Source organism: Canis aureus, chromosome 10 (assembly GCF_053574225.1).
Source record: "Canis aureus isolate CA01 chromosome 10, VMU_Caureus_v.1.0, whole genome shotgun sequence".
Taxonomy (NCBI): Eukaryota; Metazoa; Chordata; class Mammalia; order Carnivora; family Canidae; genus Canis; species Canis aureus.
In genome coordinates this window covers 4,087,072-4,113,072 of record NC_135620.1, presented here as the reverse complement: position 1 = coordinate 4,113,072, position 26,001 = coordinate 4,087,072, and the positions used below count along the sequence as shown (strand labels likewise).

The following is a 26,001-nucleotide window of genomic DNA, read 5'->3' as shown; positions in this document are numbered from 1 at the left end:
GTTAGCTGTGGCTTTTCCATAGTTGTACTTTATTATGGTAAGATTATTGCCTTCTAGGGATACCTGGGTGGCTCAGTGCTTGAGCATCTGCCTTTGGCTGAGGGCGTGATCCTGGAGTCTGAGGATCGAGTCCTGCATCAGGCTCCCCTTGAGGAGCCTGCTTCTGCCTCTGTATGTATCTCTGCCTTTCTGTGTATCTCTCATGAATAAATAAATAAAATCTACAAAAAAGAATATGCCCTTCTATTCTTAGTTCAGTGTTTTTAATCATGAAAGGATGTTGGATTTTGTGAAATGCTTCTTCGGCAGATGACTATATGTATGTATATCTGTGTGTGTTTTGCCTTCATTATACTAATGCAGCATGGTGTATTTTCCACAGGTTGCACAAAGTTGATTTCTGGGATAAATCTCACTTGGTCATGGTGTATTGTCCTTTTTAAAATACTGCTAGATTTATGTTAAGTTGGCTAGGAGTTTGGCCACGATAGGCGGCAGAGGCTTCAAATTCTGCTAGTATAACCTCATTTGGTGTCTCTACTCTTGACTTTGGCATCCCTAAGTACTCCTCCTTAAGGAGAGTCTCTCTTGTAGCTCTGTCTGCTGTAATACACTGTTATTATACCAAAACCCTGCTGATATGGTGGCAAACCATGGGCCATGGGTGGGTGGGTAGGGGACTCTATGATCTTCCAATTCTCAGTTTTAAGTCTCAGTTTTAGTGGGCCTGCACCTAGGGCCAGGAGTGACCCAAGTGTTTCTCCAGTGGTGTAACTTTTTGCCTCCACACCCTATGCTCCATCCCTTGGTTACAACATTCCCAATCTATCTTCTTGAAGCTCTGACCCCTGTTGACTGTTTTCTCCTCCTTAGTGAGACAGGTTAGAGGGAACTAAAATGGGAGGAATGTTCTTACCTCAGTTAGCATAAGACTCTGGTAAACTCTTTTCCCCGGGAGAGTAGGACTTTTTTTCCAAGGTATATTTCATAATGGTGACCCTTCCCCTGCCAGAGCCCCAAAGGGTTATTTCTTGGGTCACCACCATGTGGCCAAATCCAAACATGTTTCTGGAACTAATAGCATTGGAAATGTGGGGGAACTCTCACTCTCAAGCAAGCTTACACTTAACCTCCAACAATTCACCGAAACCATCATTTAAATGTACCTATATGTTTATGGCTCTAGCAGGTTCTGCTCCAGGGAAGCAGACCTTGGATGTGTCTCTGGATATATCTGTCTCTAGAGATCAGTGTTGTAATTTGCCCAGTAACCTCAGTTCTTAGGAAGAGAAGTCATTCATTTTTAGCTTGTGCAGCTTTTTGTTAGAAGTGATGATTTTAAGTTGTCTGCATGTCATCACTGAAACCTGAAGTCCGGAAGTCCAAACAAGTTTTGGAATGCTAGATTACTGAAGATTATTGAATGTAAACAAAATCACAAAAATCCTGTAACTGCTTATGTTTAAATGCTGAAGTGATACAATCCTTTCACTATAATTACTTAAGTGTCAGTAGCAAGGATATCAGATGTTGTCTGTGCAGCATTATGCAGAAATGCAGAGTATGGGCAGAATCACCAACATCTTCCATAGAATCCACTATACTTTGTTTCAACTTTGAATAATTTGTCTGCACTTTTGTACACCCACAAAAATGTGCATTTTTGTTACCTCTACCAAAGCAGCATAATTTTCCTTATAACTTAATAAGTGAGTTTTTATAAAAATTTTATATTTCTGAAGTTCCATCTGGAAAGGATTTTATTTGTAATACCTTCTAAGCAAGCTTTTTAGTGATAAAAACATTGCACAAGGAAAGGGACTTCTTTTCCTGCATTGTGATGCATCTTGAGCTATGTTGCAACAAGATGAAACATTTTAATAAGATCTTTAATAAGCTCTGGAGTAGTAAATAGAGCAATTACATTTTCATCATTGCAGTATTTTATGGTGACACTTGAAAATTCTAAAATTTGCAATTTTAGAATCAGAAAAAAATCATGTGCAGTCATTGGTGCTAAAAAGATTGATGACAGTGTGGATAATCATCACAATTTCTATGATTATTTTCATCTGAATTTCTTTTAATCAGAAAATTTGTTTATCTCTTTATAGTTGAGGTAATCATAAATCTCTTAAGTTTAACTTTTAATATATGAGTTTCCACCAATTTTGATACTGAACGAACAGTTTCATACTGTGAAAGTGTCATTTTTTTAGGGTAAGAGCATGAGCAGCGGGCGGTGGGGGAACAGAGGGAGAGAGGATCTTAAGCAGGCTTAGTGTGGAGCCTGATATGGGGCCCAGTCTCATGATCCTGAGATCATGACCTGAGCCAAAATCAAGAGTTGGATGCTTAACCGACTGAGCCACCCAAGTGCCCCTACTCTTTCAAAAAGACGTTTTCCTTATTTAATAGACACCAAATGTTCTGAGAATTAACGAAATTTACACTTGCATTTGGGATTCAAATGCAAAACATACACAAAACATAGTAGCAATCACATAAAAATTGGAAAATATTGAATATGATACTCTCACGGACTCAGTGCATTTGTCATTTGTGTGGCTGAGGCGGTTAACAGTAAATAAGGGTTGAACTGTTGAAACAGTTGCAAATTAACAATAAATCGAACTTGTTATGTAATGTAGAAAAGGAAAATTTCAGGCATGTCTGCAAGGAAAAGTAGTATTTGCAAGAACAGACTCCCTGAAAAATTGGAGTTGATCTCATACAAGGAGTTTGGAAAGCTTGGTCTAGGGATTGGTGGATTTTATAAAGTAGGTGTTTATAGATTGACAGGTTTTCAACAGTGTTAGTGTGGTCCCTGGAATGATGCTGTCACTGACTGGCATACTTTCTGTGGCCACTAGAGTGAGTCATTTACTAATCGACTGTCTAGAGGCATGAGAAGTTCTACTAATTGGTTGACTTTCAAAAGGTGGAGTCTGTTATTAACTTGCTCACTTTCAGAAGCATGGCTGCTGTTGCTGATTTTCAGAGCCTATGTACTGACCCAAAGTTATCTCTAATTAACAGTGATTAGTTGTTTACAATCTGAGACTTTAGCAAAAAGAAGTGGAAAATAAGACTTGCCCTTCTCAGTTCTCCCTTGTAGTCTTCCCCCAGCCAAGAACACAGGAGACTTAAAGTATTGTTCAGGTCTTTATTTGTGGAGATACGAGTTTCAACTAGTGTTGCCATTTAAGGAACTTAAGTGCCAATTACTGAAGCAGAAAAAGAACTCTAACTGCTGAATTTTCCTTATTGGGGAAAAAAGCTCTCACAACTGATTACGTTAAGAGCAATCTCACAAAGTCAATCCAGGATGCAGGACAAAATCATTACATATGAGACATATCATTGATATATATATATATTATACTTGGCAACCCTACCTGGGTCAGCTTAGCCTCTTCACACTCACCAACCTCTTTTATTTTCTTGTGAACACCACATCGTATTTACTCAATACATTATCTGTCTCCTATTCCCTATCCACCTGTCCTGCATTACTTTGGTCTCTCATTCATAGATCACTTGAGTTAGAATAGCTTAGATTTCTAGGCATCTATCCATACAGCTTTCTTCAATCCCCTAAATCCATCTTCTACACTTTGTTGCCAGAACAATTTCCATCAACTAGGATAAAATTGTAACTTCTTCACATGGCAAATAGGCCTTTAGTTATCTGGCATCTGCGTTTGACTCAAACTCTAACATGTCACTCTCCTGCTCATCAGTTCCCTACTTGCATTTTCGTGAAGTGACATGTCAGGACTGTTATCTACCTTTTATGTACCTTTTTCTTTGCAGTCTCCTCTTATTTAGAAGAGTCATTTCACCCTCTGGAGAAGTCCTATTCTTCCAAAACCTGGCTTAGCCACACTGCCTCTGGAAAGCTTTGTCTCCAGGTTTCCTTGGTTAGGTTTGAACTCTTTTTTCATCCTGTGAAAATCTCTTAACATTCTTACACCACAACATACTGTCATAACTTACCTATTTGCTTGTTAAAACCACATTTACATACTGTGATATAATAATTGGCTTCCTTATCTGCTAGTTCCTCAACTCCATCTCCTTTCCCCAAATTCATGGTATCTCTAAGAGCTGTGTCTTTCTTCTTAAGACTCCCAGTATGCAGTATAGTACCTACCCCAGAGCTAGATTTAAAGACAATTAACACATGAGAAACCTAAGTGAGGAAAACATACTTGTTGGAACATAAAATATTTGATGTACCTTTCAATATTTTAGCATAGGTAGTAGATTCATTAAACTTCTTTTGGTAGCTCCTTTTATTTTGAGCTTATGTATGTTTAATAGCTTAAACTTGAAATAATTGCTTATTTTCCCATTTAATGTGCCTAGGATGACAGCTCACAGTATATAGTAGGTATACTTTCTTCATAAATGACTTCACTGCCAAATTAATAAACTAAACCAAGAAATAAATTTCAAGCACACCATTAGCAATTGGCTAGAAAACTCCCAATTCCCAGCAATTACTAGAAGAGCACAGGATGAAGAGAACAGACTTTTATTTCTATTTTTAAATGAAATCCATGCACAGAGTTTGACATCAGGTCAGGAAAAGGACAAACCCCAGAAACAGAGAGGTAGTTCATAGCTCTAATTTTTAAAAAATCTTTTATTTGGTCCTTTTCTCTAAAAGTGTATAATTTGATCACGTCTTTTATATGCTACTACATGTTAGTTGTAAAAAAAAAAAGTATTACCAATTTTTCTTTTTAATGAGAAATCCAGTGTACACCTCCCTTCACCCAGATATTTATGATAATCACATATGGTATCTCGTGTACACTGCTGTAGAAAGAGAACAATTATTTTACAAATGCCCAGAGTCATTGTCTCCAATTGTGAAATTTTCATTTTGGGTTATTTTCAAAAGTACCTAACAGGCATGTACACTTTTCTACTTTCCTCATTATCTATTATATAGTCAAGGTTTATCCTTGAAAGCTGATATCTGATGAGCCCTACATTACAGAAAGGTTTTTCCTATCCATTACATTTGTTGTATCACTCGTGTATTCTGATAAGCTTTGGTTTAAGGCTTTCACACATGCAAATCTACTTTCTAGGGGTTCTCTTCAATATGAATTTTGTAATGATTAGTAAGAGATGACCTGTGGTTGAAAAGTTTCCCACATGTAGTACATTCATAGGGTTTCTCTCCAGTATGAATTCTCTGATGGGCAATACGTGATGAGCTCTGTCTAAAAGTTTTCCCACACGTGTTACATTTGAAGGGCTTCTCTCCTGTGTGAATCCTCCGATGCTGAATGAGAGCTGAGCTTTGGCCAAAAGATATTCCACATTCCTCACACCGATATGGTTTCTCTCCGGTGTGAATTCTCTGATGATTACTGAGGGATGAGTTACACCGAAAGGTTTTCCCACACTCGTTGCATTTATAGGGTCTTTCTCCGGTATGCATCCTCTGATGCTGAATGAGAGCTGAACTCTGTCGGAAGGCTTTCCCACACACTTTACATTTACATGGCTTCTCCCCCGTGTGAATTCTTTCATGAATGATGAGTGTCGAGTGGGAACTTAAGGCTTTACCACATTCATTACAGTTATAAAACTTCTCACCGGTATGAATTATTCGGTGTCTGTTGAGTCGTGAAATGGAAGTAAAACCTTTTCCACATTCATTACATCGATAGGGCTTCTCTCCAGTGTGAATCCTCTCATGCTGGATGAGAGAGGCACTCTGACTAAAGGCCCTCCCACACTCACTACACTTAAAAGGCTTCTCTCCTGTGTGAATCCTCTGATGGTAACGGAGGGATGAGCTAGACTTAAAGGTGTTGCCACATTCGTTACATAAATAGGACTTCTTCCTGAGATGAGTTCTCTGACACCCAGAAAGGGATGTGCTGGATGCCTTCCTACCTGGATTGTATTTATGGGGGTTTTCTCCAGCGTGGATTTTTTGATGTATAAAAAGACCAGACCTTCTGCTGAAGGATTTACCACATTCCTTACATCTATAGGATTTCTCCACAGTGTGGGTTCTTAGGTGTTTGTAAAGGGATGTACTAAGAGTGAAGGCTTTCCCACATTCTTTACAGACGTAGGGCTTTTCTCCAGTGTGAGTTATTTGATGCTGAATAAGAGCTGAACTTTGGTTAAAGGCTTTTGAACATTCTTTACATTTAAATAATTTCTCTCCACTGTGGTTTTTCTCATGTTTGCGAAGGGATGAAGTGTTAATGAAGGTTTTCTCACATATGCTACATTTATAGCGTTTCTCTGCTGTGTTGATTTTTGGTTGGTTAAGCAAATATGGATTCTGTTTGAAGCTGTTTCCTTGTATTTCACATTTTGGTGGTGTTTTTTCTCTGGGAGCCATCTGTTGCCTAATAAGGACTGACTTTGGGCTGAAGTTTTGGCCAAATTCTGTATTTTTATGGCTTCTTTCTACAGTGAGGATTTTTTTGTGGGTGACTGAAACTGCCTGAATACTTTCTTTTTTATCCTGCTTTTTCTCTAACCTGTCTTCATAAATGCAGGATTTTTCTGATTTAAAGTCCCAGGGTCCATGCCTTTTGGATCTTCTCATTATCAGCTCCTGAAAAGAAGAATCTTGCGTTTGAGTTGACTTCGTGGTTTTGTGACTGCTTTTCCATCCTGGAGGGAAAAAAAACCCAGATATGTTTCACGTCATATGGTATTTGGCTACTGAGACTAAATGTAGAGAATAAATATTGATGGTATTTAAAAAGGTCTTGGCATCTGGCCAAATATAAGAAGAAATCATAGAAGATTTAAGCAATATAGAAAAGAATCAATGTGAACTGAAGTACTAGAGTGGAGAAAAGAATAAAACAAACCTATTTAAAGAAGATGAGTTTAAGAGTAACCAGGGGAGCATGAATTGGGAAAGGAAGTTTGGGATCAGAGTCAAGGCCATCATGGACTCTAAAATTATTGTCATGGTATTTCATTATGTGTAATCTTCCTACTCTGTAAAGTCTTCCCCACTTTCTCTTATGTCAAATTCCTTTGTATCCTTCAGATTTAGTTCAAAAGTTAACAGAGTCCTTCCTTGACTGAGTTTCTTTTTTTTTAATAAATTTATTTTTATTGGTGTTCAATTTGCCAACATATAGAATAACACCCAGTGCTCATCCCGTCAAGTGCCCACCTCAGTGCCCGTCACCCAGTCACCCCCATCCCCTGCCCACCTCCCCTTCCACCACCCCTAGTTCGTTTCCCAGAGTTAGGAGCTTGACTGAGTTTCTACAGTCGACTCCCCTTATTATAGCAATTACCACAGTATTTAAAATATATGATATATACCTTTGTATTATACATAATCACCTACCTATATCTAAATAGATTAGATTTTCCTTTTCTACGTAAGTATTCTGCAAGCAGATTGGCATGCCCTATTTACAGATCATCCTGTTGGCACCTGAATTATACACGAAATATTTTGTTAATTTTAATTACTTACCTATACTTAATTTGAACAAAAATATTCTTAATTACTTATTACACACACACACACACACACACACACACACACACACACGATTCAAACACTTCAAGTTGCCTTCCGGGACAGGACATTACTTGGGTGATGGGAGATCATCATACAAGTGATAACATTCAGGTGTAACATAAATGTGTTACAGAGTTAATCTAGAGGTGCTGCAGGTGGGCATGAAGCCAAAAGGTATAAGCTAGGAAGGCAGCCTTGCTCATGCTTATCAAGCAAGAGGCTATGCAGGTAGTGTGGAAACGAGTCAAAGATAAACAAGAAGATGGGGTTCTATATAAAAAGGTGAAAAAAGGGCTAGCATGATAGAGTGGGAAAAACCAGAACTGTACTCAATAAATACAAAAATTGGGAGAGGATGCAATTCATAGACTATTAAATTCTGCCAGGGGAATGGATGTGCATGTAGTTGGGCATTTCCTCCTGGATTGGAGGTAACCACTGAAACGACTCCTCCACATCTCACTGTGGCTGAGATTCCTATCTGATGTTTCCTTTCTCACCTGTGTACAAATTCTCTCTGCTTGGTGAATGTAATGTATCCTGCTTTCTCTTTTCTACCAGCTTTACTTCTCTGTCTCCTTCATGAATAACCTTTTCTGTTCCCTCTTTAAAATTTGGAACATTCCCCCTCCACTCTGTACACCCTCCTTAACTCATTTTATATGTACTCATGTCTTTACTATTTATTTTTAAAAATATTTTAAAAAATTTATTCATTTGAAAGAGAGACAGAGCCATGCGAGAGCATGAGAACATAAGCAGGGGGAGGAGCAGTGGGAGAGGGAGAAGCAGGCTCCCCGCTGAGCAGGGAGCCTGATGCGGGACTCAATCCCAGGATCCCAGGATCATGACCTGAGCTGAAGGCAGATGCCTAACTGATTGAGCCACCCAGGCACTCCAGTGTCTTTACTATTTATTAAAAGGGAAAGAGGAGTGTTTTACTTTCTGCCAAATACCTTCCTCGTTCCTTCCCCCAGTAAGTCTTGCTAACTTAAATTAAGCCCTGAGAGCTGGGTCAGATGCGTATGTGGCATTTTGTTTCTCATGCTTCACTGTTTGTACCAGTCTCCTAACTAGTCTCAGGCCTCAAGCCTTGCTCTCTACTAATTTAGTCTCTTTGTTGCAGCCAGAGCAATCTTTTAAAAATCCACATCCTAATATGCTGCAAACTTCTCTAAGATCCCCCCAAATTCATCTTCAGTAATTCCTATATAAGGGCCAGAGTGCCTAATGCAGGGAACCAGGTGTTTCGTGATCTCACCTCTATCCATCTCTGTCATTCTCTCCCATCCCTGGCTTCTTGCCAAGTGTGTAAAACTACATGCAGTTTCTGGAGCACTCTTTTTTTTTTTTTTTTTAAATTACAGTAGTCTCACCCAACAAGGAACTCAACTCAGGGCTTGAATTCATGACCCTGAAATCAGGATCTGAGCTGAGGGCAGCCCCGGTGGCGCAGTGGTTTAGCGCTGCCTGCAGCCCGGGGTGTGATCCTGGAGACCCAGGATCGAGTCCCACATCAGGTTATCAGGTTTCCTGCATGGAGCCTGCTTCTCCCTCTGCCTGTGTCTCTGCCTCTCTCTCGCTCTCTCTGACTGAATAAATAAATAAATCTTAAAAAAAAAAAAAGGATCTGAGCTGAGATCAAGACTTGGATGCTTAACTGATGAAGCCATCCAGGTGCCCCTTTCTTATTTATTTTTGCATATGTAGGAGACATGCTTTCCATTCACAAATATTTAGTAAGTACTGATTATGGGCTAGCTAACATTCTAGCAGATATAGATAACATCACAACTGAGATGGAGTTCCAGCCTTTAAGGAGCTTATACTTTGGGACGTATGTGTGTGAGTGCTGGGCAAGAGGAGTGAAGTGACAAAGGATCAGTAAATAAAATCCAATATGGCATGTGAAGAGTTTCCCAGGCAAAGGAAACAGGTAACACAAAAGTGTAGTGACTTCTGAGGAACCTCAAAGAGGCTGTGTGGATACAGTGTGGTCAGCAAGAGGGACAACGGTAAGTAAGACCGGAGAGCCAGGAAGGGGCAAATCAGGTAAGGTGTCGTGGTGAGGACTTGAATTTTGTTCTTTCAAACAGATTTATTTGAGACAGAAAGAGTGAGCATGAGCAGGGAGGCAGAGGGAGAAAGAGAATCCCAAGAAGACTCCCCACTGAGCATGGAGCCCGATGCAGGGCTCAATCCTACTACCCTGAGATCACGACCACAGGCAAAATCAAGAGTCAGACACTCAACCAACTGAGCCACTCAGGATTTTATTCTAAGCACAACAGAAGTCAGGGGGAAATGGCCTGCTTGCTCAGGTAGGCCATTGTGTAGACAACAGTCTAGTGGGGCCTGAGTGGAAGCAGGGAGGGGAGAAAGCACTTGGGAGGCTGCTGGAGTTATCTGGGGGAGCAAGGGGGTGGAGGCACAGATGATGCAGCAGGATATCTTATTAAGGAGGTGATGACATGACCGGGCTTGCTAGGTGATAGTGTATGAGGTGCTGAGCAGGAATAAGGCAGTTAGAGGTCACTCCTAGGTTTCCAGCCTGAAAATGACAAATGTTGCACAAGCCACCCAAGGAGGGAAGGCCAGGAAAGCGACAAGTCTGGGGGTGCGCTCTGTTTCCAGCATGTTTGCCATGACTGAGGTGTCATGTCTAGACCCTCAAGGAAGACTCTGAGATAGTCAGTTGTATGTACTTTGGGGATTGGGGATGAGGTTGGAGCTACAGTTAGGTATTTGGGACTCCTTGGTAGGTAAGTTTTATTTAAATCCAGTTTTACTGGAAACTCAGGCACAGCAACATTAGATGTCAAGAAAAGGAGGAAAATCAGAGGAGTGTGGTGCTCCAGAAGCCAAAGGAAGAAAGTACCGTGGCGAGGAGTGAATGAGCAACTCTGGAAAACAATCTGAAGACTATAACCCTAACCTTGCCTGTGCCGAGGTGGAGACTGTAGGGGATTCAGTGGCCGTGCTTTTTGTGGAATAGTGAGGAAGAAAGCCCCACTGGAGGGCACAGAGGAAGCAAGGAGAGGTGACAAGATGGAAACATCAAAATAGAGGCTCTGAAAAAGTTCTGTTTAGAGCTAAAAAGAGAAATGGGACACAGGGAATTTTAATGGAAGCTATTATAGCCACAAGGGTCCCTGTCCACACTGGGAAACTCACCTCAACACTACTTCAAGTGCCTATGCTTTGGCCTGGAATTCAGGTTTCCCACTGCACTGGACACTGTGGAAACCCTAACTGTTCCTTATGATCTGCTTAGTGTTTCTGTGACCCCACAGATGTATGTCCTGAAGCATAGTTTGACTTTTGCTCCATTTCCAGAATCAAGCCTGGGCCTGAGCTACCTCATGGACAAGATCAGGACTGAGTCAGAAGTCTGAAGACCAGAGTGACCTTGCTCTAACTGTGACCCTGGCCGGTGCCTGGCATCAGTTCTTGACTCTCCTCCCTTGGCTCTTAGGACGCTCCCTGAGTCTTTCCCTGGCCTTCTCTCCCCACTCCCATACCTCCTGTGTGAGGGACTATCCTGATTTCTCAAAACTCTTCACACTGCTTGCTAGACTTGCCAACTGAGTATCTTTTCAGATTTAGGCTGTCCAGGTCTGAAGCTGGTGCATTCCTTTTTTTTTTTTTTTTTTTGATTTATTTATTTATTTATTCAGAGAGAGCGAAGAGAGAGGCAGAGAAGCAGGCTCCATGCAGGAAGCCCGACGTGGGACTCGATCCCGGGTCTCCAGGATCACACCCCGGGCTGCAGGCGGCACTAAACCGCTGCGCCACCGGGGCTGCCCTGCATCCATTTTCAAATCTTTTTTTCCTCTATGTCCCAGTGCAGAATCCTGTCATAAGCTTTTCAGAGACTCTGCCATAAATTGTTTCATCTCAGATTCTTTTCTCCCCTGCATTCCAAGTCTGGTCAGTCAACAAATTTTCTTCAATCTCCTCTCTGAGATCTCTAACAACTGTCATTAAGACATCCAAATTCAGGATCTCCTTACTCCATGGTGACATTGCTATTGACCCTCAGTTTGATCCTTTGACCCTAATTTCTCACCTATCTGGTATTACTTCCCCCTGGATTTATTCCTCTTACTACATGCAACTCCTCTTATAACTTCAAAAAGCATCGTTTGCTCCTTATTTAATTCATTCATCAAACATTTAAACAGCCCCTATATTTGCCAGGCTCTATCCTTCCAAATCCAGTAATGAAAAGAAACAGTTCATATCTTCAAGGAGTTCCCAGCTTGGCATTAGAGACAAGAACAAACAGGCTATCACATCACAATGTGATCATTTCTACAACAAAATCACAAGGAGAAATGGATGTGAACATGAACTCAGGGCACCATCCAAACTACCCTCTGTGGAGAGTGCAAATGGGGAAAGGGTACAGGTGGTGGTGGAGAGTTTTTTTGGAAGAAACGACTAAAATGGGATTTTTAAAGGATTAGCTGGAGGTTGGATAGGGTGAGGGCTGAAGCAGAATCAATGTCTTTGAAACTGAGCCAGCTTTCTGGACTTAGTGCTTAACGTATCCATACCCACCTTATCCTGAAGTTGGTCAGATTCAAAGTTACTCCTATAAAAATGTCATATGCATTTCTCAGAGACTTTCTATAAAGTCCGAGAACTCAGGGAGCTACATACCGGGAATTATAACTCTGTGACGGGGTAGCAGACACATCTGTAAACCACCTCCTTAATGCCTGTGTTGGTAAAAAAGAGAAATGCTGTTGCTAATGCTAATTTTTAAAGCTTTTTACTTTTTTTTTAAATTTTTTAAAATTTATTTATGATAGTCACACAGAGAGAGAGAGAGAGGCAGAGAGATAGGCAGAGGGAGAAGCAGGCTCCAGGCACCGGGAGCCCGACGTGGGATTCGATCCAGGGTCTCCAGGATCGCGCCCTGGGCCAAAGGCAGGCTCCAAACCGCTGCACCACCCAGGGATCCCTAAAGCTTTTTATTATGAAAATGTTCAACATGTACAAAAAAGTAGAGAGTTGTACAGTGAATCTCCAAGCCAGCTTCCACAATCACTAATGCTGTTTTAACTAACACCTTGTTATGAATTGAACTGTGTGACCCAGAAAAGATACATAGGCCTAACTTCCAGTAACTCAGAACGTAACCTTATTTGGAAACTGTGTCTCTGAAGATTTAGTCAAGTTAAGATGAGGTTATCAGGTCCTAATCCAGTATGACTGGGGTCCTTATAAAAGGGAAGTCTGGACACGGGCATGCACAGAGAAAATCCACATGAGGGCACAGAGGGTGTGACAAGAGAAGCAGAAATGGGAGTGACATGGACACAAGCCAAGGAACAAAGACTGCTGGTCACCCTTGGAAGCAAGAAAGAGTCAAGGAAGGAATGTACCAGAATCTCGGTGGGGAGTGTGGCTCTGTCAATACCTTGATTTTTGGATTTCTAGCCTCAAGAGCTATGAGAGAGTATAACATTTCTGTTATCCTAAGCCACACACAGCGTGGGGTACTCTGATAGAGGAGGCTGAGCCCACTACCCCACACCCTATACCTCTTCCAACACAGTATGGTGGGGTAAAGCCCAGGTCCTCTCATTTTATCCGTCACATGTCAGAACACGCTTCTCAAAGGTAAGAATGTCTTGTAAATACAACCCACATAATCTTACTCAGGGAAATTAAAGAGACCCCATGAAGGACGGCTTTCTTGGCTGCCTCTATTCTCGCTACTACCTGTGTCCCTGCCTTACACATGCCCTAATGCACGTCCTCCTTGTCAAGGTCAAGTAGTTAATGGTTTCTTTGGAGTCTTCCAGCACAATAGGTAACATCTAAGGAATGACTGGCAAAAGCCTCATGGAGATCACTTATGTTTTCCAAGACCACAGACTCCAAACACCTTGACCAAAGAACCCCTGGCTCCAGGGAATAGGTGACTTAGGACACCTGAGCACCTGTCCTTGTTTCAACCAGTTTCCAGATGCCTGAGAGGACACATACCCCAGACTACTGTCCTCAACAAAAACCTCAGACCCCAAGCAAAGATGAGATTCCCTCTTTTCTCCTGAGTCTTCCAGACACTCTGTATCTGCTCTCTCTTTGCATCTTCAATAAACTCTGCTCTCACTTCCTCTCGGTTTGAGTTTGATTTCTATCCTGCATGATGCCAAGGATTGTCTTGGCTGGTCCTATGGGATCACCTCTGGGATCACCTAAAATTTTTTAAAATTTTATTTATCTATTTGATGGTGGGAGAGGGAGAGAGAAAGAGGAAGAAGGAGGGAGAGAGGAAGAGAGAATATGAATGCACAAGCAGTAGGCAGGGAAAGGGAGAAGCAGACTCTCCACTGAGCAGGAAGCCCAATGTGGGACTTGATCCCAGCACCCTGGGATCATGACCTAAGCTGAAGGCAGACACTTGACTGAGCCACCCAGGTGCCCCCGCCTATTGTTTGAAGTTATTTTTATGCCTATAAGGTAATTAAAAGTGGTGCACCAGTTCCCATGTAGGGGGGAGAGAGGCGGTTCCCGCACTCACAAGTAGTTCTTGGACACCAACTAGGTGTCCTGTAATTCAACTCAATTAGCTACCTAGAGATAATATCAGACCTCACAGGTTAAGGGCTCGTCCTATAAGATGTCCCCTGTCCCCTTCAGATACCAGTTGTAAGCCCAAATTATCATGTGTGCTTTTGATCATTGGGCTAAAAACTGGAGGTTCTCACAACCCCCTCCTTGGTTTAGATTAATTAGCTACAGTGGCTCACAGAACTCAAATAGTTTACTTCCTAGATCACTCATTTATCATAAAAGGATGTAACTCAAAACAGCCAGATGGAAGACATGCATAGGGCAATGTTTGGGGAAAAGCAAGGAGTTTCCGTGCCCTGTCTGATGTAACCCCTCTCTCCAGATCTCTACATGTTCATCAACCAAGAAACTCTCTGAACCTTGTCCTTTTCAGTTTTTATGAAGCCTTCATTACACAGGCCAAATCGATTAAATCATTGCCCGCTGCAATGGCTTCAACCTCCAGTCCTCTATCTTCCCTGGAGGACAGGGGGTGGGACTGAAAATTCTAATACTCCAACCACAGGTTTGATTTGCCTAGCAACCAGTGCCCAGCCTTGGGTGGGGTCCAAAAGTCACTGACATAACAAGCGACCTTTATGGCTCTCATCAATCACCATGATGGGGACTCTGGATCATGCCCCATGTGATGGAAGTCACAAGAAATTTTAGGCAGGGGAAGGAGTGAGATGACACTATTTACCTTTTAGTAGAGCATTCTGGAAGCTAAAGGAACAGGTTGGTGGCAAGAGGGAAGTGCAGGGCCACACAAAAGAGTCTTGTTGACAGGGTGAGCAGAGGACAAGGACAAAACTGACCCTAACATACTAGACATGGCTAAAGAGCACCTCCTAAGAGATTCACTCTTAAAACCACCACCTGCTGGGTCACTGGATGCAAAGGCCAACACCTCTGTGCCAATTAGAAAAGACAGCCCACCCTCTGTGCAGAGGTGGGGGGCAGCCCCCAGGTGACCCATCAGCTGACCGCACAGCACAGGGACAGTCCCCCTACCAGGCTTCTTGCACTGAGATGACAAAGGAAGAGAAAATGATGTGAAAGAAATACACATTTTCACTGTAGGCTGTTTTGCATTTTCAACTTTTAGATTTCAAGAATATTTCTACATATGGGTGTAGAGCCAACTCGCCATGTAAAGATGGTTCAATCACCTTGTTACAAGCCTTTCAGAAAAGTGCCACTTCACTTGTGCTTAAGCAAGAGACTCTGAGGAGACGCACACCCTTCATGCCATCTCCTTCCAGCTCTCAATTCAAAACATACACACGCAGAAGTAACTTTTTCTCTGCTCTGGTTTTCCTACTTGTGAAAAGTTTTGAAATAAATTTTTTTTAAAGGACATTTGGAGGCTGTGAGAGGACTCCTGGGAGCACAGTGTTTTCTGTCCCTGGCTGTGCAAGGGGTGGGTTCGGGTTCTGGTCCAGGGAAGAAGCCAAAGTACTTCCAGAACATGCTGGCCCCTCCCTCTGTGCTCACAGGGAATGAGCTGCCCTCAGGAGAAGCTGTTCTGAGGCCCCTAGTCCAGGCAGTGGGACTCTCCACAGGGCTGCAGCACTCCTAGTACGACCCATGTGACCCCCATCTCTGAGGAAAGGGGGGGTACATTCCTTCCAGAGACACACTGCTGGTCAGTGTGATGACCTTCCTTCCCTCAGACGCCCAACCATGTCCGCCCTCAGGATATCTCCCCAAACCAGAGAAGAGGCTCACTGGGGACTCCAACCCCATCACCCAGAGGCCCCGGCACCTCTCCAGACGGCTTTGGACTCCAGGCACACTTTTTGTTCCCCTAAACCCAAAGAGCACTTGCTTCGCTCAGAGAGAAAGTTATCCATGATCAGAGGCTCCCTGGGCCAGAGGACAGGGAAGGACCCCTTCCTCTCTTCCTCCCATCGTTGGTCCAGCCTCCACTCAGGTGCCCCAAGGGACTGAAGCCCCTGCTGACCCTCTGCTGGTGCCCTGGTGTGGCCTCTTGTGCAACCTCGACCACCTTCCACATGCTTCATGTCTTTCTCCCAAACTAGAGTTACAAAGACAGATGGACAGGCAAGGGTGGTTCCCACAGCAAAAACCTCAATGTTGGGTGGGAAGGAAGCTCTCCTGTCCTGGGTGCTTGGGGACCACCTACCCCCCAGCTTCTCAGTGGGGCCCATGGGATGACCAGCCATTAATGCCGCGTCTGGACCTGACAGCAGCTGGGACAAGCCCCCACTCCCATGCCAGCAGCTCCCCACAGGCAGATCTCAGCAGGGTGTGAACCAGGAGCCTTAGCCAGGCTATTCCCACTCTTCGGGCTCCCTGCCTGCCTCTCAGACCCAGACAGCATCCTGCGTCCGGGATCCCTGGCTCAGTGGGATAGGGTCCCTGCCCCTCTCCCCTGGCTCCCAGCAGCACAGGCTGGTTTCCTTTCCCTGGGCTCACACAGTCTATTCCTGGGCCTGGACGACAGCCCGCATCCCCAGGTCTCCATGCCGGCCCTCCTGCTGCAGTGCTATGCCACGCAGTGTCTCCCCTGTGGGATCATGTTGCACCCCGCATGTGCCCCGTGCACGACCACTCATCTCCCCACTCCACCATGACCCCCGGCTGGCAGGACCTGTGTCCCTCTGTCCAAGATCATACCACCAGGGCCCAGCATGAAGCTCACGCACCGTTCACTATGGGGCAGGAAAGCAGTGGGTGCAGGTGTGAACCCGGATCCTCTCACCCTCCTCAGCTCTCTGTCCCCAACTCCCAGGACCACTGTCCCTCCTGTGTCTCCTCTGATGACTTCTCGGGCACAGCCAGGTTCTTCTTCCCTAACCCATCTCGTACATGGGGAGGTTTCCTGGGATTCTGTCCTCTGCTCTGTGCCCTCTGCTGGTCACCTTGCGGTCAGATGCCACCTGTGCACCTGACAGCTCCTTGACCTCCCTTCGAGTCCCTGCAGACCTCGTATAGCCACCCACCCCCACCTCTACCTGAGCATGCCACTCCCATCTCAAGTTAGAGTCATCCCCCAGTGCCCTCGGCCTACACCCGTAAACAGGGGCCCGCCTCTTCCTCCCAGACCCCACTGCACACCCTAGAAACATCCCGCCTACCTTACTGCAAGTGTCTCTGAGAAGGTTCCACATCAGGGATCCCTCACCTTACATGCATCCCCCACAGTGCTTCCAAAGTGACCGTTCTATTAAATTCAAATTATGTCAGGCCTTCATGAACATATTCTCTATGAAATGTTAAGGTTACACATAACTAAAGGTCTTTCATCCCACCCCTTCTCAATCCCATTCCAAGCAGAAGTACAGGAAGCAGCCGAGGTGTGTCCCCTGCCCTTTCTGTCTGCACCTCCACACAGTCACACACAAGCAGCCACATACTCTCCCTCCGCATCAGCGCTGCTGTCTCAGCCCGGGCTTGCCCACCTGCCCCACAGCACAGTCCACACCAGCATGCTCTCTTTCTGACTGTGGCACTCGATGCAGGGGCAGGGACTGGCCACAGCTTCTCCAGCCCAGCCGTGCCCTTATCGTTGTTTCAGATTGAAGCCAATTTTTCTAAAATAACAAAAACATCAGTCTGCTGCTTAAAAGCCTTCATCTCCATGGGATGGTCCCATCTACAACATTCCTGTCAAAGCACGCTGGGACGCGGGTCCTGCTGCCTCTCCACACCCTTTCCTTTCTCAGCTCCTCTCACACACCCTGAACCTCAGTCAGGATCATTCTCTGCCAGTCCTTAAACACAGTTTGCTGCCTGAGTACCCGATGTGCAGCCCTCTTCTGAAAACAGGAACAAATGAGAGCAGATCATGTGGGAAGCAGCGATCACCACAGAATCAGAGGAAGCTCGCACCTGGGGCCTGAGCGTGCCCTCTCCACCACCCCTTGATGACAGAGGCCTGGAGAAACTTTCCCCATCCCCTCCCCACCACATCTTGATGACAGTGGCCTGGAGAAACTTTCCCTGTCCCCTCTCCACCACACCTTGATGACAGTGGCCTGGAGAAACTTGCCCCACCAACCTCTCCAAGTTGCGCCGTCCACTTTCTACCCAGACTCCTGCCCACACTGGCTCCTTGGGTGCCTCAGGCCCACCCACTCACCTAGGGAGGGGCCTCCAGGACTTTCTTTCTCCACCTTCCAGGGATCTTCACCTCGCTGCAACAGGGAGATCACTTTTGGTTTGGAAAACAGGAGTCCTGCTCATAGGCCCCCCCCCAAAAAAAAAAGAAAGAAAGAAAGAAAAAAGACATCATTTTGTTATGACTCAAAGAGGCACCACAGATCTGAATGGAAAATTCAAGGGATGGTGATCAAGCTGTGCCCCATGACATGAGGGGGGTGTGTAAGGGAAACGCAAGGGAACTGTAGGACCTGTGGTTGTGCAATAATTAGCTGTATGTTAGAGAAATACAATAAACATGCAGCTTTGATTCCTGGAGTACTGATGGCCTTCTATAGAAGAGGGCACATGTTATTAGATGTTCAGACTAAATGTTTATAGAGGGGTACCTATGTACCAAGATACTGTGTACCAGGTCCCCTATTTAAAATGAGAAAGCACTATCTGACTGTCTCTCAAAGATGGACTCTACAATGTTTGTCAGGCTGGAAAAGAGAATTGGGAAAGGCTGGTGGCAGGTTAATGAAGATGGTTGAGGGATGCCCTCTGCTGTGAGCTGAGCAAAAAAAATTATGGAAAATCAGAGCAGGAAAGCACTGCCTGCACTATGAGGGAGTCTCCAACATGCGGGTATGTCACCTGTCCCATGGATGGGACAGATCCCTGTAAGGGGGAAAGAGGTTTTAAATATTTATTTTTTAATTTATAACGTGTAGACTCCTAAGGCAAAATTCAGCTACAAGTTCCTGATGACCTATGGCTTTTACCCAGGGAAGCAGGTGCTGTCTTATGCTAACTTCTGACTTTGTCATCTACAGGGAAAATTGCCTTACCCAATGAGACCAGGTTACTGTAGTTCTCCAGCATCACTTCCTGGTACACGTGTCTCTGAGAAGGACCCAGCTTCCTCCACTCATCCCGCGTAAAGAGCACAGCCACGTCCTCGAAGGTCACTGACATCTGTAATGACAAGCCATCCCAGCTCACCAGGACCTCCCATCACACAGACTGAAGAAGACAGCAGTGGGGGTGGGGGGATGGGGGGTGGATGGGCTGCCATGAAATGCTGCTGCTGCTGCTTCTTTGTTTTTAACGATTTATTTGAGAGAGAGAGAGAGAGAGAGAGTAAGCAGGAGCGGGGATGAGAGGCAGAGGGAGAGGGAGCAGCAGACTCCCCACTGAGCAGGGAGCCCCTTCTGGTGGCTCAATCCCAGGACTCTGAGATCATGACCTGAGCTGAAGGCAGACACTTAACTGACTGAGCCACCCAGGTAACCCCATGAAATCCTTCTGATGTCATTCTGGTTTTGAAGGTTTGGGGTAATTTTTTTTTCTTAAGATTTTATTTATTCGCGAGAGACACACAGAGAGAGAGAGAGAGAGAGAGAGAGAGAGAGGCAGAGACACAGGCAGAGGGAGAAGAAGGCTCCATGCCAGGAGCCTGAGGCGGGACTTGATTCCAGGACTCCAGGATCGTGCCCCTGGACCAAAGGCAGGTGCCAAACTGCTGAGCCACCCAGGGATCCCCTAGAATAATCTTTCTGATGACAATTTGACAATACCTATTTAAAGCTTTAAAATGTGCATATCTTTTAACTTATCAATTACTGTATTTGTATCATAATGAACAGTGCCCCAAAACACACATCCTACGGTATTCAATCCTGCTAGTGATCACAAAAAAACAAACAACCCAAATAATCACTGATGCAGGCTAGGTCAACTAACAAGGCATACTATCTATGTGCTTCCTGAAGCCTGAGGGCAGTAATAATGGAAAATTAAAACAGCTATCATTTTTTGAATGCTTTCTTCAGACCAAGTACTGTTCCTAGAGATTTATATTAACTGTTACTGTAAACATTTATCTTCACAACGATCCTATAAAATAGGTACTATTATGCCCCCATTTTATACAAGAAAAAACAAAGAGAAATTTGTCCACATCAAACAGCTGGCATAGAGGAAAACTCATTCCTCCTGTGTGTCTACCGTCAATACTACCATATTACTTTACTTCTGACACCAGACGTGGATTTTCCACACCCAAGCAACTGTGTGACAACAGCTAGGTGTCCTAAATTTGACTTAATTCTCATGCCATCTACCTAGAGAGAGGGTCAGATCCCACAGGCTAAGGGCTCAGTCCCACCACAAGACTGCCCCAACTTCAGATGCCAATCCCAAGTCCAGGTTGTTACCTATGCTTCTGATCAACCGGCTATGAACTGGAGGTTTCTACAACTCCTTCCTTGGGTTGAATTAATTTGCTCACGTGGCAAATGCAGGAAAAGTGCCACAAAGTAGGGAAGCATTTCCTTACTAGATTACTGGTTTATTATAGAAGGATGTAACTCAGGAATAGCCAGATGGAAGAGATGCATTTGGCAAGGTATGTGGGAAGGCAGGTGGGGCTTCTATGTCATCTCTGGACGCACCACTTTCCCCACTACAAGTATTTACCAACCTAAAAGCCCTTTGAACCCTGTCCCTTGGGGTTTTCTGGAGGCTTCATTACATAGACACAATGGATTAAATCACTGACCACTGTGTAGGCAAGACTAGCCCCTGGGTTAGGGTGGAGGGCCTGAAAGTTCCAACACTCGAATCAAGGTTGGTTCCCCTTCCAACCAGCTCAGATCCTTAGGGGCATTCCAAAAGTCACCTCATTCTTATCAACTCTGGCTTGGTCAAAATGGTTCGTTATGAATAAGAAAACACACCCATTTCACCTTTATCGCTCTGAAGTTTTTCAAGAACAAAAGCCAAATATTACTAATCACTTAGTTTTCCAAACCCTTATAATTTCCTATGTGCCAGGAACATGAAGGTGAAGACCTGAAAACGAAATATACATTATTTCATGTTATAAATCACAATATCACAGCTGGTTAGGGGTGGAAGTAGAATTTCAATCCGGAGGAGATCCAAGGCTCCATTCTTAACCACTCTGCAAAACTGCCTCTTGATGTCTAGCTTATAGTGTTAAGAAATAAATGTTAAGAAATAAAATGGTGATAGTTGCACAACAATGTGAATATACCAATGCCATTGAGTTATACATCCAAAGGGTTAAAGTGGTAAATGTTATGTTACGTATATTTTCTCAAGCTAAAAAAGTTAAAATGGTAAAATAAATGTGTACATGTGCACATATAAATACATACATAAATAAAAAACAATAGTGTGCAGAAAATGAGTCTAATGGATATATCCCAAAGAGGTGACAGTGAAAAAAAAAAAAAAAAAGAGGTGACAGTGACTGTCTCTACATACTGATTTCACATTCTTCTTTACGTATATATTTTTTTATGCTCTGAAATTTTAATTTATAATTTAAATTATAAATGTATAATTTATTGGCACGTGGGGGGAGTACAAGAAATAATCTTAGCCCTCAAAAGAATCTACAATTCAACTGGCAGACAAGATAAACGCATTAAATAATTTGATCAAGGAAATAAAAGTTGTAGCTGGACAGCACCATACACCATCTCCCAGTTCAATCCTCATTTTAGAGTTGAGGACCAGAAGGTCCAGGGCAGTCAAGACCCCAGGCCACATACTTTATCAGCAGAAGAGGCAGCACAACAATATTTTCTTTTTACCTGGCCCTCAGCATATTCACTCTCTGGTCTTCAAAGCCCCGTCCCTGAGTTTTACACACCAGCCCATGCAGTATTGACATCCAGGAGCAAGTGAGGTTAGAGAGAATGCCACATGGATCCACTCCCTTGCAGGGATGGAGAAGATTCTGGGCAAGAAGAGAGCAACATGGCTCTGCTAGAATGGAAGAGGAAAGCTTCAGAAAAAAGCAGCCTAGATGTGCACTGGCAGGCCCTGGCCTGAAGATCCACCACCACCACATCCCATGAGCCCCAAACCCAACATCACAGTAAAGACCTCTGGGACACCGGGCTGGTCTGCCCCGGTTTCTGAAAGGGGCACCAGGGGAATGGCTAAGCAGTAACGAGCGTGGACCCAGAGGCCAGGGTTTGAATTCAGGTTACCGGACGTCTCTGAGCCTCGGTTTGCTCATGTGCGAAATGGGGATGATAACTGCTGTCTGGCGCGAGAGTGAGAACAAAGGCAAAGCCCTCAGGCCGACCCCCAATGATAGGAACTGTTACCGTCAGATGAAGAAGAGCAATGAAAGGACACATCCTAGGACACGGTACAGCAGTTCCCGCCTGTCAGCACTAATGGTATTATTACTAGTCACATCATTCTGCTCCCACAACCACATGTGGAGCATCTGCCTGCCAGTGCCCAGCCCTGATTAAACACTTCCCACGCACTCACTCACCTGATCCTCTCACCCAGCCTACAGGGAGGGCATGCTTGTTATTCCCAACGTCCAGGTGAGGAATGGGCATAGAGAGATGGAGCTATTTGTCCAAGGCCCACAAACAACCACTGAGGAAATGGGTTCAAGCCCAACAGTCTGGCTCAAAGCCCTGCTTCTTACCCACTGGAGACCCTGCCTCTCCACTACTAATATCCCACAAACCCCACCCTGCTGCTTCCTGGAGAGTCTTCTCTCTGCCCCCGCAGTCAGGAGATCTCTCCAACTGTGTTCCCTCCAACACAGCTATTCCCTGTTGATGCAGGGGCTCACTGGGACGGGGCCCCTCCCGTTTCCAACAACATAAGGATGAACATGACAGGTCAAGAACAGTTTCCAAGAGAGTGTAGAGGCAACGTAAAAAGGGAAGATAAAAACCAAACAACGATGGATTGTTGAAGCCTAGGGAAGGTAACCTAAAGAACAGCCAAGGGTAGGAGGGAGACCAGGGCGAGCCAAGGAAGCAGGGCCAGAAAGCTGCTGCCAGATGTGCATTTTTGTGCCTCTGTTAGGAAATGAAAGGAGAAATACTAGACATGGATTGGTGGGGAAAGAGGTAAGCATTCCCTACAGAATCCACCATCCACCAGGTGGACCAGCTCTGCCAAGGGAAAGGGCCTTGCGCAACAATCCTGCAGAAAGCTGTACTGAGTAGAGAACTTCAGTTTGGGGTGGTTAAGCAAGCAACTAAGTCAATCTGTCTATCTATCTATCTATCTATCTATCTATCTATCTATCTATCTATCATCTCTAAGACCTGAGATGGCAATGAACTCACTCGAGACCTTGCTTCTCTCTGTCCAATAGCCATATCTTCTTTCTGGGCTCTTCCCCAAGGGTGGGTGGAGTCTCCAGGAGGCAGATCTGAAAGAGGAAAAAGGGAGCCAGGAGGGAGAAGCCCCTTCTGCTTTCCACTCCGGGAATCACCGGCTCTGAAATCCTGACACCACCCGAGAATGACGCCTCGTGCCCTCAGAGCGGGAAGCCAGACGGAGCTGGGGGCAGACAAGCCCAGAGGCAAGGGGCGGCCCTCCATGGTCCCGGCCCCAACTCTTGCCCCCGTGGCTCGGAGAAACAGAACCTGGGACTCCAGCTGCGGCAGCGGCAGCGGCAGCTCCCTGAACCTCCCCCACCCGCCGCACTTGTCAGCGCGCCCACTTCACAGATCAGGAAACTGAGGGCAGAGTGGGAGCCGCTGGCCCCGGCGCACGGGATCCGCACCTGCGCCCCCAGAGCACCTGCTCTAACCTCACCGCCTGCAGCGGACAACTCTTCTCCAGCTCAAGCGGTCCCCACCCACCTGCTCCTCCTCCTGTCCAGGAACCTCCTTCCAGGTTTTCAGAAAGAAGTGCTTCGGGAAGGGATGACAGCAGTTTCCCCGCGCCGGCCAGAGGGCCGCCGTCCGCAGGGGCGGGCACTGAGCCCGAAAACGTGCGTTCCAGTTCAGCTCTGCCGCGGGGGCAGGCCGGGGAGGGCGGGGAGGGCGGGGGAGGCGGCGACTCACTTCTGGGAGAAAGCACGTCTCGGTGCCTGCAGCCCGGCAGGACGGCCCGAGGAGGGGCGCCGAGGAGGGGCGGAAACGCGGTCCCTCCCGTTCACTGACAGCCGGTAGCAAATCCCAGCGCCGGCCGGGCCGGCAGGGAGCGCCCCGGGCTCGGGCCCGCAGGGGGCAGGAGGGTGGCCGGCCTGGGCCCGTGGGGACAAGCGCGCGACCTGCCGCGGTCAGGGGCGCGTCCGCGGGCGGCCGGAGCGGGGCAGGCGGGCACGTCGGCGGAGCCCGGCCCTCGGTCCGCCCGCGCCCACAAAGGCCCCGCGCGCGGTTCTCGGGCCTGTGCCCCGCGCCCCGGCGCCGCATCCTCCCGAGGCCCCGGGCCGCCCTCCGTCCGGCATTCCGCCCACACGCCGCCGCTCACCTCGCCCAGGTCTCGGGGTTCCGGGGGCTGCGCCTCCTCGGCCGTGCTCCGCAGCCGGAGGCGCCGACACTGCGCCGGCGGACAGCAGCCTGGTCTCGCCTCCTCCCGGGTCGTTGCCTGGGCCGACTTCAAGTCGCCGAGCCGCTAGCTCGGGCAGCAAATGACCGGCGCCCGGCGCAGGTCCGGAGAGGCGGGACCAGAGGCTGGCGAGGACGGCCGCAATGCCTCTGGGGAATGTAGTCCACGGGAGAACCGACGCATTCTGGGAAGTGAAGTTCCCCGCCCTAGCCTGAGAGGCGGGCCGGGGCCAGCCCGTCACGTGACTAGCCTCCACTTCCGGGCTCGCGGAAACACCTTTTGGGCTGCTAGACCGATGGCTACCGGTTCCTCGCTAAGGAAACGGAGGTTTGCTAAGTGACATGTTTCTTCTAGCTGTACATCTGCATAAATGGTATTAGGCAAGCAGACAACGCCGAGAACAAACCTATCTTCCCTTCAGTGATTATTAATCCTAAGTGTATGGAGCATCTGCTTTGTTCCAAATGCTATTGTAAATCATTGTAAGTATGTCAGGGAACAATACAAAGCTAATTGCCCTTGGTAACTTTTTTTTTTTTTTGTCAGGTCGGTAGAGACCAGACGATAAGCCATGAATATAATCATATAGAATTTATTTTTTTTAAATTTATTTATTCATGAGAGACAAAGAGAGAGAGAAAGAGAGAGGCAGAGGCACAGGCAGAGGAAAAAGCAGGCTCCATGCAGGGAGCATTGATGTCGGACTGGATCCCGGGACTCCAGGATCACGCCCTGAGCTAAAGGCAGGCGCTAAACCGCTGAGCCACCCAGGGATCCCCAATCATATAAGAATTTAGAAGGTAAGTGTTGCGGAGGGAAAAGTGAAAGAGCAGGTTCGGAAGTATTTAGGGTAGGTATGGAGGCTGTTTGTAGAATAGGGTCACGGATACCTTGCCCCCCGTGTTAATATGGCCGGAAACGAAATCATGATGAGATGGAGTAAGTATCCTTCCCATGAATTTTTGTTCAAGTGTTTTGGCTGTAATCAACTCACGTGAATCATCATTGTCATGCCAACTTGTAGAAATGCCGAGACTTTGATTGGATACATTGGCTCTACAGGTTAACTTCGGAAAATCGATAGCTTCACAATATTGACTCTCCTAATCCACTACCATGGATAGTGGTCACCGAACACAGAGTCTGCCCCTTGCGGAGCATCATCCAATAAACCAGCCCAGGTCTCTTGGTTGGATCAAAAAGTTTGTATTACTTGCAGCAAGTGAGGTGACAGGGAGGTAGTTTTCAAAGCATTGTCTCTGCATGGGGTCAGTGCAGGAAGCTTATATTCAGTGTGCTAGGGGGCGGGACACGGAGCTGAATACAATAGGGAGCTTACACATATTTTGCTAGGCACTTTGGTACAACAGCAAATACCTAGCTTGTCAGTAGCTTGTCGACATACTAGTGCATATGTTGTATGTTAAACA

General features: G+C 45.8%; 1 protein-coding gene across 6 annotated transcripts; it reads right to left on the bottom strand.

The window, feature by feature from the left end:
* Positions 1–4,524: 4,524 nt before the first annotated feature.
* Positions 4,525–24,688, bottom strand: ZNF354A (zinc finger protein 354A). Of its 6 annotated transcripts, none has more exons than XM_077911213.1 (5): positions 24,494–24,688; positions 23,359–23,444; positions 19,069–19,195; positions 18,216–18,311; positions 4,525–6,660 (listed from the first exon to the last, which is right to left on the bottom strand). In XM_077911213.1, exons 2-5 carry the CDS (start codon positions 23,389–23,391, stop codon positions 5,102–5,104), a joined length of 1,815 nt encoding a protein of 604 aa, XP_077767339.1. In that variant the 5' UTR covers positions 23,392–23,444; positions 24,494–24,688; the 3' UTR covers positions 4,525–5,101. The 6 variants fall into 6 exon arrangements, with proteins under 6 accessions (XP_077767339.1, XP_077767340.1, XP_077767342.1 ...); XM_077911214.1 differs by lacking the exon at positions 24,494–24,688 and adding an exon at positions 23,881–24,282; XM_077911216.1 differs by lacking the exon at positions 23,359–23,444.
* Positions 24,689–26,001: the final 1,313 nt, after the last annotated feature.